Source organism: Danio rerio, chromosome 16 (genome assembly GCF_052040795.2).
Source record: "Danio rerio strain M-AB ecotype USA chromosome 16, GRCz13ab, whole genome shotgun sequence".
NCBI lineage: Eukaryota > Metazoa > Chordata > Actinopteri > Cypriniformes > Danionidae > Danio > Danio rerio.
The window spans coordinates 11,322,023-11,337,222 of NC_141036.1; the positions used below are offsets into that span (position 1 = coordinate 11,322,023).

The 15,200-nt window shown below is 36.9% G+C and overlaps 1 protein-coding gene across 50 annotated transcripts in view; it reads left to right on the plus strand.

The window, feature by feature from the left end:
* Window positions 1-15,200, plus strand: part of pou2f2b (POU class 2 homeobox 2b) — a 138,609-nt gene that overhangs the window by 115,323 nt on the left and 8,086 nt on the right. For 5 of the 50 annotated variants that reach the window (XM_087285842.1, XM_087285848.1, XM_087285838.1 and 2 more), the window contains 14 exons: window positions 192-226; window positions 313-372; window positions 1,870-1,974; window positions 2,132-2,401; window positions 4,368-4,473; window positions 6,895-6,986; window positions 7,320-7,457; window positions 7,773-7,914; window positions 7,993-8,162; window positions 10,427-10,618; window positions 12,647-12,695; window positions 12,784-12,922; window positions 13,066-13,128; window positions 14,986-15,059. In XM_087285842.1, coding sequence (XP_087141968.1) covers window positions 192-226; window positions 313-372; window positions 1,870-1,974; window positions 2,132-2,401; window positions 4,368-4,473; window positions 6,895-6,986; window positions 7,320-7,457; window positions 7,773-7,914; window positions 7,993-8,162; window positions 10,427-10,618; window positions 12,647-12,695; window positions 12,784-12,922; window positions 13,066-13,128; window positions 14,986-15,059 — 1,635 coding nt within the window. Of the gene's footprint in view, window positions 1-191; window positions 227-312; window positions 373-1,869; window positions 1,975-2,131; window positions 2,402-4,367; window positions 4,474-6,894; window positions 6,987-7,319; window positions 7,458-7,772; window positions 8,163-10,426; window positions 10,619-12,646; window positions 12,696-12,783; window positions 12,923-13,065; window positions 13,129-14,985; window positions 15,060-15,200 lie in introns of all 50 variants that reach the window. The other 45 variants (XM_087285846.1, XM_087285850.1, XM_087285840.1 and 42 more) reach the window with 14 other exon arrangements.

Below are 15,200 nucleotides of genomic sequence, written 5' to 3' on the forward strand. Positions count from 1 at the left end.
TATATATATATATATATATATATATATATATATATATATATATAAATATAAGCAATGTATTGTTAGTAATATTGCATTAACTAATAAAAATTAATTAGTTCTTTTTATAAACTGTTGTATCAATGTTGTAACTAAGTCAAACTACTTTAAATTGGCTAAATTGTACATTATTTTCTCTCACTGTTTGTCAGACTCAGAAAGAAATGGCTCAGATTCAAATAATCAGGTAAGGAACTGGTAACAGTGTTGATCTACATCTGAATTTGACATGATTAAGAAACTGATCATGTTATTTGTGCTTCCCTCCAACAGGTTCAGCCAATGAAAATCAACCCTTTCTCCATTTCACCCACATTAAGCAGCAGCATCAAGGTGAGTCAGTGTGTTTGAAAACAGATATGATTTTCACACAGCTCTACCTGTATCTTTTATGGGTTATTATTACCAATTTAAAATCATTTTATGGTCAGAATTAGCTTTCACTTTTGCATTTTTACTCCGGGATTGTCATGCCCTAAACTAGACTCATTGGTCTAACCTGAGCACAACTAAAATCACAATAATGTAGGTAGCGCATTATTGTTTATGTAACAAACTAATGTAACTACTTTATTTTATTTATTTATCTATTTATTTACTTATTTAATTTGCTTTACCTCATGTTGTACTATTATTACCATTATTACTTTACTTACGTATGTATATGAATGTATATATATATTGAATGTATATATATATATATATACATATTTTTCTTTTTATTTATTTAATTTCTTTTTTTTCACTCTGTCATCTGTTATATGTTTTACAAGTTTATAAAAGTGTTTAAGAAAAAAAGCAGAAATTGGAAGTTTTTATATAACAAATGCTCTACACTTGTGTTCAATAAAGTTTACAAAAAAATGTATTATAGATTTGAATATATATATATATATATATATATATATATATATATATATATATATATATATATATATATATATATATATATATATATACATATATATATATATATATATATATATATATATATATATATATATATATATATATATATATATATATATATATATATATATTCAAATCTATAATTTTTTTCGTAAACTTTATTTATTGGACACAAGTGCAGAGCATTTGTTATATAAAAACTTCCAATTTCTGCTATAAATGTTTATATAATATGTAAAAGTATGTGTTTATATATATATTATGTTTTATATATAATGTATATGTTTCATATGTATGTATGTATATATATATATATATATATATATATATATATATATATATATATATATATATATATGAAACATTATATACAATATATATAAAACATTATATACATTATATAAATCAAAATACCTTGAAATCTTTTCAGATCAACATTTGTTGTTTTATACACTTTTGCTGAGTGCAAATATATATTTCTACATTTACTTAATAATATATATTTTAAAAGAGAGGGATAGTTTACCTAAAAAAAATTTAATTTAGCCACTATCTACTTTAAATGATTCCAAACCTTTATGAGTTGCGTTTCGGTTAAACGCAAAAGAAATTATCTGAAAAATATTAGAAATCTGTAACCATTGACAATCAAGAGTAGAAAAGACAAATACAATGAAAGTCAATAGTTACTATTTTTCAGCATGTTTGTGTTCAACAGAATAAAGAAGCTTAAACACGTCTCTGACAAGTTAATGATGACAGAATTTTCAGTTTTGGGTGAACTATCATAATAATGGTTAAACCAAATTTGATTAAATTTCTTTTTCTCATTAAAAACGAAATTCATCTTTTTCTCTCCCCATTTTAATTCTCCCTCACCATGTCTCATGAATTGATCATCAATGTTTCTCTGTGTGTCAGGCGAAAGTGGAGGATTGTGGTGAAATGTCTCCCACCACTGCTACACCCGCTCAGACAGCTCTTACCCACACACAGCTGATGCTGACAGGAGGACAGCTCGCAGGAGTAAGACAAACACACACACACTTTGACATCTGCCTGTGTGGGTTCTTGCTTGCACTTGCTTGCTTCAGATGTGCGTTCTTTCATCCACTTTTCTAACTCTTATTTTCACCATATTTTTCCTCTCTGCTGCTCTTTTTCTCTCTCTATCTCTCTCTAGTTGACTGCACTTTTGCCTGCACAGCAGCAGCTGCTCTTACAGCAGGCGCAGCTCCTCGCTGCAGCTGTGCAGCAGTCACATGTGGCCCACGCAGCCAATCAACAGCAGGCCCAACAGCAGGCCCAGCAGCAGGCCAATCAGCAAGCAGCTCAGCAGCAATCACAAGGCCAATCGCAGAGCACACAAGAACAAGCTGCTGCTGCCCCTGTCCCACCTCCTCCTCCTCCTCACCAGCTTCCTCTTTCTCAGCCAATCCAGCTCACTGCCCAGGTACAGCCAATCAAGTACCTGATGTTCTAATAAAAGGGACAATGTTAAGTACTTATTTTTCAAATGCACTTGACTAAAAGTACACCAAATATATTTAGTAACCAATCATTTCACTATTAAAACCTAGTCATATGCTAATAACTTCAACTAGTAATTAATGACAGTTCAAGTGTACAAACAAGTGCATACTATACAGCTTAGCTTATAAATATATTGTAGAACTTTTGAATCAGTGAGTTGTTCACTGGAGACTCACTGTGATCAAATCATTTGAATTGGTGAATCAATAACTAGACAATTGCTCTGGGGTGCCTTTCCGAAAACCATCGTTAACTAACTAAGGTTTAGCAAGTTAAGTCATAACAAACATCGTTCGTTGATTTGGCGTTTCCCAAATCCGTCGTTACAACACTCACAAACTGCATCGCAAACTTGTACGCTTGCAACTAAACCTTTGGAGCTGTAGCTAGAAGCATGGTTTCTGGCTGTTTTGATTCTCAGTTATCCCCGCTATGCCCTACCTTTTAGAAGATTCTAACATTTAACCTTGAAATGATTTCTTGTTAACATTAAAAACATCACTCTTAGGTGTAATTTGCTATCAAAGTATTTTTACAGTTCGGTACTGTTCATATTGACCATTGCGCTCCCTTCGTAGAGCACTTTGAAAAAATGTATGCCATTTTGAACATAGCCATGACTCATGACAAAAGCTATAGGTGACCTATTATTTAAAAGTGGAATTTAAGTTACGTCTCCAAAGCTTGTGAAAAGAAAAATATATAGCATGTGTTGATTTATATAGAATACATGTTAGCGAAGTGATTTTATATGGAACATTCTCAATAATATTTGTAAAGGAAACATGTATAGGTCCTATACAGTATTAGTTGTTTACATATATTTCGATTAATATGGAAAGCGAGTGCATGTTGTTTACCAAAACTAAAATTGGATTTTTTTTTAAAAAGCATGTGCGTGTTAAACAATATAATTTGCACAAAATATTATGGTGTTTTTCTCTAAATAAGTAGTTACTCCTCCCTGTTAAGAGAGTGATTATAGATGTTTTACACTAATATGGTTTTAACCGATGGACTTGCGACAGAGAAACTACGGTTTTGGGAAACACTCATCACTATGTTGTTTTTTTCCCAAACGATGCATCGTACTATGGTAGTTTCGCTGTGAGTTATGTCGTTGTTTGGGAAACGCACGCCTGATCAGATCACTAGCGAACCCCTTTACAGTTTATATGAAAAGAATCAACTCATACACATATGGAGTGGATGAAAATGTTTCATTTCTAAATCACCAGAAACAATATGCTTTATGGAAAGCAGTGCAGTGAATGTTTAAAAAAAGTTTGTTACTTTTTACTTTTAACTTATTACTCTTGTTAAAAGAATAATACTTGGATAAAGTGCAAAGATTTACTTATAAGGAATGTTCACACAAAAAACTTAATTTCTGTCATCAATTACTCACCCTTTACTTATTTAAAACCTGTTTGAGTGTCTTTCTTCTGTTAAACACGACAGAGTATATTTTGAAAAATGCTATTTGCTGGGACTTCCATAGTAATTTACTCCAACTATGTAAGTCAGAGTGTACCATCAACCAGCATTCTCAAAACATCTTCTTTTGTGTTCAACTGAGGAAGGAAACTAATTTAAGTTTTAAACTACACATGGGAGAGTAAACGATGGGGTAATTTTTATTTCCATTTAAATCTCTTTAAAAACAAAAATAGTTAGTTGCTGTCCTCCACTGTCTACCTACGAGAGGTAGAAATTTTAAAAATACCCTGTACAAAGTAACACACAATTTAATATACAAAAGCCTTGCTTATTTGTTGTGAATTCTTTCCTCAGACCTTCAACATTGACAGTCGGCATTGTGGCAGAATCAGTTCTTTCAGGCATTCATCAGAGTGAAACCGTCATGTTTCTTTTCTCTCTTTCAGGACATTCAGCAGTTACTGCAGCTGCAGCAGTTAGTCCTCGTTCCAGGACACACTCTGCCTTCACCCGCACAGTTTCTCTTACCACAAACACAGCAAGGCCAGCAAGGTACAGCTCAATTTCTATTTGTACTCTCATTCTGTGTCTTCAGTACATTTCCAGCATCAGGCCGTTTGTCTTTTCCACTTTAACCAATCAGACATTGCAGTAGTGGTTTTATATATATTGATATTATCAATATCAACAACATATGTTGATATTTTAATATTATCAAAGGACTCTATTCTTACAATCTAAGTACATTGTCTAAAGTGCACAGCGCATGTGCACTTTGTTCACTTTTCCTTTTAAGGACATGCAAAACAGTTGGTCAGTATATAAACATAGTTAAAGAGCCCCTAGTATGCATTATAAAAGGTCATATTTTGGTTTTGGGGGTCTCCACCAACAGTCTGATATGTATGCAAGGTCAAAAAACACTTTCATTATTTTGTAATATGCATTTGTTTTTAACTAATTATGCCAACGACTCCTATGATGTGTTCAGCGATTAATTTGTTCCCAAACCTCTCCTTTGAGTGATGCTAATCTGAGGTGTTTGGTCTGATGACCCAGTCGACTGCGTTCGGCGCGAGATGGAAAGAAATGCTCACTATGGCTTATCAACATTGTTGAAGTAGTCAGAGTGCAGAGTGTATGTGTGAGCCCAATGCAGGAGTGCATTAAAGCATTGCAGTTAAAAACCAGCATATTGCTCTATTCTTAACTATAAGTAAAACAGTTAGACACATTCAGTATTAATCCACACAGTGGAAAAGTTTGACTATTTTGAAAATGGACAGCAGCACATGTGTAGGAACAACTGATGGTGGCCATAGCAATGACAAACGGCAGAGGATCGCGAGCTCACAAACGCATTTAAATCTGAAAAGAAAGCGGCACACACCACGTTTTCAACATGGTTATGGACACGATATGTGAATATAAAAAGTTAACCAGATACAGTACAAGCCGTGCGGAGTGATTACAAGAAAACACGATTAAATACATATTGTGCAAGCTAGAGAAAACAAAGGGGGAACCTTTTTAAACAGGCTTACACTTGTGAACTGGAGGAAGTAACGGGTCTGCATACTCACTGGACTGAGTACTGGTAAAGTTCCTTTCAAGCTCTGACAAAGTCCCATACATCTATAATCTTTGCTGATTCTTACTTTAACAAATGGTTGGTGAATCCCCAGTTACAGGGTAGGTTATTGTATTAATCATCAGAATATAAGCTCATTATTATTCACTCATCTTCAGTCATGATCAATCCCACACACCTGCAAGCCACTAGGGTTTGAAGGGAAAGGCACGTTCACGTTTGACCAAATCCGGAGTTGTTTCATGTCGACGTTGATATTAACAGGCAAAAGATCAGGACGAATGATCAATCGTTTAAATGACTCTGACTCAACCCTGTTTTGAAGAATCAAAATTTTTAAACAAGGTGCACTTTCAGATTTAACCCTCAACTGGATGTTTTCATTCACTTAGAGCAGAGGTCACCAAACTTGTTCCTGAAGGGCCGGTGTCCTGCAGATTTTTGCTCCAACCCTAATCAAACACACCTGAACAAGCTAATCAAGGTCTTACTAGGTATACTTGAGGCAAGTTGGAGCTAAACCCTACAGGGACACCCGCCCTCCAGAACCGAGATTGGTGACCCCTGACTTAGAGCTTCGTTACACACTGCATGGAAGGTCATTTTTAAAAACCATTTCCATATACTGATCTCTTATTATTCGACTCGATTTGATATCTGCGCCGGGATGATAGGGCTCTTTGACTTACTTGCTTTAAGTGAAGTTTATTCATAAACTAATTTCGAGAGGATCACGTGCTTATGATTTATCACGGCCCGTCTCGTATTTGCTAATCACTAATCTTCCAATCATATGAGCCCTAAGGCACCATAAATAGCCACAGTTTTCAGTTCACTTTATCTTCGTTTGGAAGAAACCCCCCTCCTCCCCTATTCTCCTCCTTTACCTGTGATTGGGTGGCACGGCAGTCCAGTGGTTAGCACTGCGAACCACACAGCAAGAATACTGCTAGTCCTAGTTCTATAGGACCGGTGGGTGTTTCTGTGGGGAGTTTGTATGTCCTTCCCGTGTCCGCGTGGGTTTTCCCCGAGTTCTCCGGTTTCCTCCCACCATCCAAAGACATTCAACATACATAACAATCAAGCTTGTCTAATTCCTTACGTTCCCTTAGCTACAGCAGCAGGGGAGTTCTGAGATCCACCGAGCTCGGGCTCCCTTCTTGCTCTGCCAACGGGAGGAAGCCCCGGGCTCGAGGAGCCCTTGAGCTCGGGGCTCTCTCCTGGGACAGCATGCCAAATAAGTTTTGTAAATCATCAGCTAAGTGTGAACTCTTGAATAATAGTTCTTTTTAAGATATTATCAATTTTCAAGCAAAAACTTGTATAAAACTTGATTTCTTTTAATGAACATAAATGTAATGCTTTGGTTGTGTATGTTTCAGGGCTGCTATCGACACCAAATCTAATTCCTCTACCTCAGCAAAACCAAGGAAGCCTGCTGGCCGCTCCACCCAGACTTAGTCTTCAAGCACAGGTACAGAGTCTGCACAGAGACCACATAGGTGACCCTCGACCACAAAAATAGTCTTATGTTGCATGGGTTTATTTTTGGCAATAGCCAAATATACATTTTGTCAAAAGAATCCATTTTATTTTATGCCAAAAAACCTTTTGAATATAAATATTATGTTCCATGAAAATATTTTGTACATTTTATACTGTAAACATTTCAGATTTTTCCGAAAATTTTCCCATCCCAACAAACCTCAAACACATCTTTCGGAAACAAACAAATTATGCATTTTGTGCTGTATCATAATTAAACCTAACACTCATATTTGGGTTTTGTGTGCGTGGTGTGTGTCAGAGAGAGAAAATAGCAGAGAGCAGCCTGAACACAGTGACCACAGTCACCTCCCACCCTGAGGAGCCCAGTGACCTGGAGGAGCTGGAGCAGTTTGCCCGCACATTCAAGCAGAGGAGGATCAAACTGGGCTTCACACAGGTACACACACACACACACACACATGCTTGTACCTGGTTTACATGGGCACTCCATAGGCGTAATGTATTTTACACTGTAAAGCTTATTATATGGCCCTACCTCTAATCCCAACCCTCACAGCAAACCTGTGGCAAGTTTTGAATTTCAACAGACCTCATTAAGTATGATTGTTAAAGGTTTTGAATAACAGGCACACAAAAAAGGTTAATAAACTTCAGCTAGGTCATACTCATGCATTAAATATACTAAGATACACACATTAAACAAACTTCAATTTCATGGTGATTCATGTTTGTTTTCTGTTTTCCTCCTCAGGGTGATGTGGGGCTGGCCATGGGGAAGCTGTATGGGAATGATTTCAGTCAGACCACTATCTCTCGATTTGAGGCGCTTAATCTCAGCTTCAAGAACATGTGCAAACTCAAACCTCTGTTGGAGAAGTGGCTTACTGATGCAGGTGAATGTCAGATTATTATGCAGTTTCCTGTCATTTTCAAACACATATGTTGCAGTCCGATAAACAATAGCAATGAAGCATTTTTTAATGTTTACTCAGAAACAATGTCGATGGACAGTACCCTGCCGAGTCCCAGTTCTCTCTCGTCTCCCTCGCTGGGGTTCGAGGGTCTGCCTGGCCGCCGCAGGAAGAAACGCACCAGCATTGAGACCAATGTCCGCGTCGCTCTGGAACACAGCTTTTTAGCGGTCAGAACATATGATTTCATAACCAATACAAACTTTACACAACCATATAAAAGTTTAGGGTCGGTAAAACATTTAAATGCTTTTAGGGAAGTCTTTAATGCAAACCAAGGCTGCTTTTACTACATTTACTCTAATGTCATTTCTTAAGCGTAAGCCTTTTTTTCATCTTCAGAACACAAATGAAGATATTATAGATTAAATGTGAAGTTACTTTCATAAAGGGATGAATCAAGCAATTAAATCCAAGTCTTTAGAAGGGAGATGATGAAAAGATGTAATTTTGGCTGCAATTCACTTATAAACATTGATCAAAACACAAAAACTCTGCCAAACCTACTTAACACATGAAAACAGCCTCATTTTTATTAATCTTTTTAAAAAAAAATTATAATTTTTTTTTTTTTGCAGAAGCCCATGTCACTTCAGAAGTCTCAGAAATAATGTTTCATTCATATGGATTTTTTATAAAGGTTTTAAAGTGTGGAGATCTGGTTGAAAACTTTCAACACAGCGACAACAATAACATTTCTAATTTGTGTTTCATATACAGTGCATCCGGAAAGTATTTATATTCTTCCAAAATGGAAGCTTTATTCCAAAATGGATTAAATTCAATTATTTCCTTAAAATTCTACACACAATTCTCCATAGTGATGATGTGAAAAAAAAGATTTTTGGAAATTGTTGCAAATTTATTATAAATAAAAAACCTGAAAAATCACATGTACATCAGTATTCAAAGCCTTTGCCGCGAAACTCTAAATTGAGCTCAGGTACATTCTGTTTCCACTGGTCATCCTTGAGATGTTTCAGCAGCTTAATTGGAGTTCACCTGTGGTAAATTCAGTTGGTTAGATATGATTTGATAAGGCACACACCTGTTTATATAAGGTCCCAGGGTTGACAGTGCATGTAAAAGCACAAACCAAGCATGAAGACAAAGGAATTGTCTGTAGACCTCCGAGACAGGATTATCTTAAGTCACAAGTCTGGGGAAGGTTACAGAAAAATTTATGCTGCTCTGAAAGTTTCATTGAGCACAGTGACCTTCATCATCTGTAGGTGGAGGATGTTTGGAACCACCAGGACTCTTTCTAGAGCTGGCCGGCCATCTAAGCCGAGTTATCGGGGGAGAAGGGCCTTTGTCAAGGAGGTGATCAATAACCCGATGGTCACTCTGTCTGAGCTCCAGCATTCTACTGTGGAGAGGAGAAACTTAAAGACAGTGGCGTAGCAGACTCCGCGTGTCTAGGGGGCCCCACGTGATCCCTCTCCCCTAACCCCCTATCGCCCCCACCTCTCGGGATTTTGATTATCGTCACAACCCATTACCCCCCACCCCCACCCCCACTGACCCATGCAGGGGGTCCTCGTCAGTAATCCGTGCAGGGGGGCCCCCCCGTATTTTGCGCTACCCTACTGCTTACAGAAGGACAACCATCTGTGCAGCAATCCACCAATCAGGTCTGTGTGGAAGAGTGATCAGATGGAAGCCACTCCCCACCTGGAATTTGCCAAAAGGCATCTGAAGGACTCTCAGACCATAAGAAACAAAATTCTCTTATCTGATGAGACTAAAATTAAACTCTTTGCAGTGATTACCAAGCGTTACGTTTGGAGAAAACCAGGCACCGCTCATCACCAGGCTAATACCATTCCTACAGTGAAGCATGGTCATTGACAATGACCCAAAGCAAACCACCAAAATATGAATGAAGTGACTTCACAACAACTCAGTGAATATCCTTGAGTGGCCCAGCAAGAGCCCAGACCTTAATCCTGTTGAACATCTGATAGAGCTTGAGAGGTACTGCAAAGAGGAATTGGCAAAAATTCCCAAAGACAGGTGTGCCAAGCTTGTGGCATCATATTCAAAAAGATTTGAGGCTGTAATTGCTGCCAAAGGTGCATCAACAAAGAATTATACAAAGGCTGTAAATACTTATGTACATATGTTTTTTTAAGTTTTTTATTTTTAATACATTTTCAACAATTTCAAAAAAATGGAAATAAATTTATTTAATTCATTTTGGAAAAAAAGCTGTAGCATAAAAAAATGTGGAAAAAGTGAAACGCTATGAATACTTTCCGAATGCACAGTATGGTTTGGACTGACATGAGAATGATGTAAACTATATTTAAAAACGCAATGATTCCTAAACCTTTATACAAAACTCTATAACCGCATGAATGTTCATATACATTGAATGTTCTCACATAATCCCATTCTTAACTTCCAAATACACCATGTTTTGTCCATTCAGAACCAGAAGCCTACCTCAGAGGAGATCCTGCTCATTTCAGAGAAGCTCAACATGGAGAAGGAGGTGATCCGCGTGTGGTTCTGCAACCGCCGACAGAAAGAGAAACGTATTAATCCCTCCAGTGCCACCCCTCCCTTGCCCAGCCAACCCCAGCCCACCTCGCACAAACCCCCCTGCTACAGCCCGCACATGGTACGACCCGGCTTGCCCCCTTACCCCATTCAAATCACCCTATAAAGTCTCCTGCATGAGCAGACAATAATAATAAATCCCAACACCACTTATCCTATTCACCCTTTATCTTGGTTTCACCTATCCTGCGTTGCTTTGCATTTTAACATGGAATGATCCTCTTATAGCTACTGTACACAACTAGTCATTATGTTTCCATCCAAGGATTGTGAGTTTATGCACAGAACTGGGATATTACATACAACATTTGTAAACAAAGCACCGTTTCCATCCAACGAGTCAAAGAGAACAATATCATCACCTCCTGAAAAACTGCTTCCAAATATTACAATGATAAATGGAATTTGCTGATTTAGGAGAAGCCACTCTTGAGCATATATTTTGTTTTAAATTACTAACACCTCAGAAGATTAAACTCTTAAGGACAAGGTGTTTATTAAATGCATTTTTTATTTATCTTAGCTATTTGGAACCTAATCAGAATAAAACCATCTTTTGATATGATGTACTTTTAGAGAAAAATAATATCCATATATGTGGATTCGTGGTCCGAATTTACATAAAACACTTTTTTCTGATGGTTTTTTAATGCATATATAACATAGAATTTTTTGAACATGTTTTGACTATGTTTTGAACATGTTTGTAGAGTAAATAGTCTTTTTTTTTCATTTCGGACAGTAGCTGCGTCCCAAATCGCATACTTATGCACTATTCTACGCCATTTTGTAGTATAAATAGTGTAAGTTGTGTGTTTACACTGAAAACTCTATAAATAGTAAGTGCACTTTAATTATCCGGATGATGCACTCATTTAGCCGCTAAAATGAAGTGTGCAATGATGGACACTTCACGCACTCAACAACTGCAGTTTTGCTCACGTAGGGGAAGGGGCGGAGCTATCGGGCGCATATGTTGGATAACTTTATTTAATTTGTATGGTGAAAGCAAAATTCTCCTACGAGAGGGATTATTGCGCCTCCCGATGGTGAATGCGGCAATACTCACGGCAGGTATTATTTGATAATTCGGTCATTTATTTCACTGATTTGGCAACCGTGAAACGTCATTAAGGAGACGGTTTGAATTTCCGCTCAGTAAAAAAAAACATTAGTGTGCCATTTGGGACGACACTACATACATATACTATCCTGTTGAGTGTGTAAGTGCATAAGTACATAGTGCATGAGTGCATAGTGTAAAGTGTGCCATTTAGGACACAGCTTGTTAAAAATAGTGTTTGGTACATTTCATATGCTGCGAAACAGTTGCAGGATGACACTGTATGTCTGTACCATAATATAAAACATTCAAAGTATTTTAAATAGCCACTTAAGAGCTAAAATGTGCTGTCCACATTTGTGGCCACTACGCCCTAGGAGGTTAAGATGAAATGCAATAAATGCACAATGCCTTTTTGGAGGCTAAAGACACTCTTTGAGGCGCTCTAGATAGTGCCAGGAGGTAATGATACTGATAATTTTAATGACATTCTTTGGATGTGGCATTGTAGAGTGACCAAAACAACATTTCAGATGTGCGATGCGGCAGGTCCACTGGTTTGTCCATTAATGCCGTCCCATTGTGCCTATTTGATTTGTTAAAAAAAACTACATGACTTTTTTTGATGCACATGCATGCTGGAATTTATTCAAGTAAATGTGTTTCCCTTGTAGTTTATGCACATTTTCTCTTACCTGTAAAACGTTTATCCTATTCAATTGTGTGCATAAGGTTTTTTTTTATCTTTCCATTAAGCGTTTGTATGCATATATCCAAAATGCACATAAAAATATTCGGATGGAAACATCGCTGTAGTCATAATGCAATACTAATTGTACAATGAATATAATACTTACATTTACTTTCAAAGGAATTTTTGCATGAGTAACCTCTTTGCACAGAGCTCAAAGCTTTTTTTTTTTTTTTAGCATTAAACACCATTTTCTCTCCTATTCCTCTATTTTCCCCAATAATTTCTGTCCATCATGTTTCCCTTTTGACATCATATCCGCATCTTCCTTACAGATGTCCAGTCAGGGTCCACGACAGACAGTGGGCAGCCTCAGTACAGCAGGTAGGAAGATTTGCTATAATAGATTCATATAATTATGTTTTAATATTTATGATGAATGCTCAGTTTCTTCATTTTTTTTCTCTGTCAGTGACTACCATGTCATCAGTTTGCCCAATGACACCAAGCGGGCCCTCCTTAAGCTCCACCCCATCTCCTGTAACCCCGCCTCCCCGTGGTGATTCCAGTCCCGCCCCTCCAACTCACAGTACACTAAATCTGAGCACAGGGTGAGCTGATCTCTTTCTCATGCTCACACACACACACACACACACACACACACACATCACCTTTTACTTCATGTGGCTCTGCAAATGTAGATACTCCTAGTTTGTGTGTGTGCAAATGTGTGTGTTTGGTTTTTAATCCGCAGTTCATGGCATAAAAAGAATGGTGACGTTTCAAACTACATCACTGACTTTGCTGCAAGTTTGAGGTGAATACAATCAGCAGAGTCTGTGTTCTTACACATACATACATATATATATGTATATATATATATATATATATATATATATATATATATATATATTTAAATGTTTTTTTTTCTGTGATGGCAAAAACAAATGAATCATCAGTAGCAATTACTTCAGTCTTCAGTGTTACATTATATTTTAAAAATCTTTTTAATTTACAGATTAGCTGCACATTAAGGCCCAATCCCAATTCTACTCCTTAGCCCTTCCCCCTTGTTTTGCGCGATCATGTGAAGGGGTAGGGGTGTCCCAATTCTCTTTAACTTGAAGGCATAAGGCTAAGAGGAAGAGTTAGATACCCCTTTATCAGGAATATTTCCCAGAATACACCATCTACAATTACAGCATAGCTGCACCCAGAAGTACAGAGATGCATAAATTAGTATTGTTTGTCATAAATTTCAAGATCTATAATACCTAATAATGACACCTGTATTGCAGTCCCACAACATACTTTCACATCTGTCACTCGCTGACACTTGAATCCTGACTTGAAGTCTATTGCAGGGGTGGCCAACCCTGTTTCTGGAGAGCCACCTTCCTGCAGATTTCAGTTGCTACCCATATCAAACACACCTGAACCAATTAATTACGACCTGAACACCACGTGATAATTACAGGCAGGTGTGTTTGAAATGGGTTGCAACTGAAATCTGCAGGAAGGTGGCTCTCCAGGAACAGGGTTGGCCGCCTCTGGTCTATTGGCTGGGAATGAGCTTTTTACAGTGTGTGGTATAATGTTAATGTTGTTTTCTTGTTTACATAGATGAATATGGCCACGGTGTAAATGCACAGTACAGTTACGAGCTTATTGCCACATTATATCATTATGATAACATGATATCGTTGCTTCAGTGATTTAATCTCCTTTGAAGTAAGAGATCAAGATGACGTGTGCAGGTGTTGTAGTGCTGTCCCTTTTCTTAAGGGTAAATTTTGAAGCTCTTCCCATTCACACTCATTTCAAGGGCCAAGGGGAAGGGGTAAAAAATAGAATTGGGATTGGCCCTTATGTGTATGCTTTTTTAAAATCCTTTTCCTCCATTTTTTTTTTTTTTTTTTTTTTGCTGAAAGTAAATTATCTTTATATTGGTGTCTGTGTGTGTTTGTGTGTGTATATTCAGTGTTCAGCTTAAATGAATACACCCTATTTTAAACATTAATATTTTTATCCACTTCTCAGTGAATATGGGTAATATATATTGGTGCATTTGAACAAAACAGATTTATTAAACAGATATATTTATTAAAATAATATTTAAGTCACTGAACATCTTTAGAAATGGAAAGGTAATACATTTAAATTCTTGCAAAAAAAAAATACAAACATTTCAACAAAATTGTATACATTTTTGTGATTCTCTTGAGTTTAGCTATTTTTGACATTTTTTAAAATCATTTTCCCTAACATAAATGTGGGCTACTAATTTTGGAAGTTATTTTGCTAAATTAGCTGCAGATTTGGCTTCAGTACTGACTAATCTAATGTATATGCACAAATATAATATTGTAAAGCATCTCATAGAAATATTCATTTAAATGAGATTTTGGGGGGTGTACTCATATATACTGAGCTCTTTATGTGAAGAGTATATGAAGAGATATAAAAGTTTTTAAAAGTACTGATGTTATGTTGCCTGTACTGTATGAAAAAAAGCCTTGTTTTCTGCAAAGATGTGTCTTCTTGCACTGTTTTTCCTGCTCTTAACTTTGCTTCAAAATGTTTTCTCTTCCCCTTTCTTTCCCCTGTATTCTGTTCTGTTTTTCCGTTTGTGTCTGTGTGTTTTGTGGGCTGGTTATTTGTTTGTGTGAGTCAGGAATACGGTGAGGGGAGTTAACACAGGATTGAACCAAGCTCTTCTTGGCAGCAACCCACTTGCTACTATCCAAGGTTTGTGCAAAAAGGGTGGAGAGAGAGACTCTGCTACCTCATATCAGTCATGTGTTACTCTGTCACCTCATATCAGTCATGTGTTACTCTGTCCTCTGTGTTTGAGTGTTTGTTTACATCCTACTGCTTCTATCTCTCACA